We start from the raw sequence: 939 nt of genomic DNA on the forward strand, positions 1-939 counted from the left end.
CAAACATTCGTATGGTCTTTTATTTAAAATGAGACTTACATGTTTTCTGAAAAGATCACCGTGTACAGCAAGTGTGCTGTCATTGCTTTCGATGAACTGTATTACTTCCTCAATTGACCAATCCCCGGGATGTGAACGTATTGAAGGTAAAGATGCAGAATTCAGTGACGATGCCGATGCTGCTGGTGGTGCTGCAGGCGGAAAAACTACTGCACCTGCAGCGGCCGCCGCTGTCGATGAAGCCGACTGCGAACCGCTAAATGGTGTCGACACCGATGTAGGCAAGGATGCGCTAGACGAGAGTGTCGATGGCGACTTGTATGTGGAGGATCCAAGAACTGTGTTAACAACACTTGATTGTTCCGGATGCACTTCGGCTACCAGTGGAGCAAGATACTTCGCATTTGAGTTTGACGAATTCGCAACACTGGATGTGGTGATTGGGATCTGTTTTGAATCATCTTGATTGTTGAGATGATGCAGACGAATTTGGCGCAAAGATTGCGCTTGTGATGCAGTCGATGTACCATTTGTGTTCGGTTCAACCTTAATTTGCACTGGTACTAAATTGTTATTATTGATTGATAATTTGTGGTCGGCATCGGGTTTAGGAATGCTAGCACCAACTGCAACCATAACTGGCGCAGAAGATGAGTCCACCACATGTGACAAAGTAGTTGTTGATGTGGGCATTTCCTGTTTGATAATGTGAGACTTTTCGCTCAATAAACCGAGTGCTTTGCGTTTCTCAGGAATAACTGGCGACGTGGGAGGAGTTGAATTCTGTGACAACTGCCTTTTCTTAGCCATGGCACATTTCTCACATTCTTCCGTAGCGGGTACCAACGATATGAGATTAGGGCATGCTCTGCATGTGGTGCATAGTGTTTCGATGAATTGTGCCAAACTATCGTCATCCCTCATTCGCAACTGCGAAGG

At 45.7% G+C, this 939-nt stretch overlaps 1 protein-coding gene across 1 annotated transcript in view; it reads right to left on the reverse strand.

Moving 5' to 3' along the window:
• LOC118750203 (polycomb protein Scm) overlaps positions 1-939 on the reverse strand; it is a 4,833-nt gene that overhangs the window by 1,835 nt on the left and 2,059 nt on the right. Inside the window, exon 2 of the mRNA XM_036484931.1 lies at positions 6-939. This exon is cut by the window's right edge and continues 861 nt beyond it. Within this exon, the coding sequence (XP_036340824.1) occupies positions 6-939 (934 nt within the window). The remainder of the gene's footprint in view (positions 1-5) is intronic.

This window comes from Rhagoletis pomonella, unplaced genomic scaffold (assembly GCF_013731165.1).
Source record: "Rhagoletis pomonella isolate Grant_MI unplaced genomic scaffold, Rhpom_1.0 Rhpom_scaffold_00001, whole genome shotgun sequence".
Lineage (NCBI taxonomy): Eukaryota > Metazoa > Arthropoda > Insecta > Diptera > Tephritidae > Rhagoletis > Rhagoletis pomonella.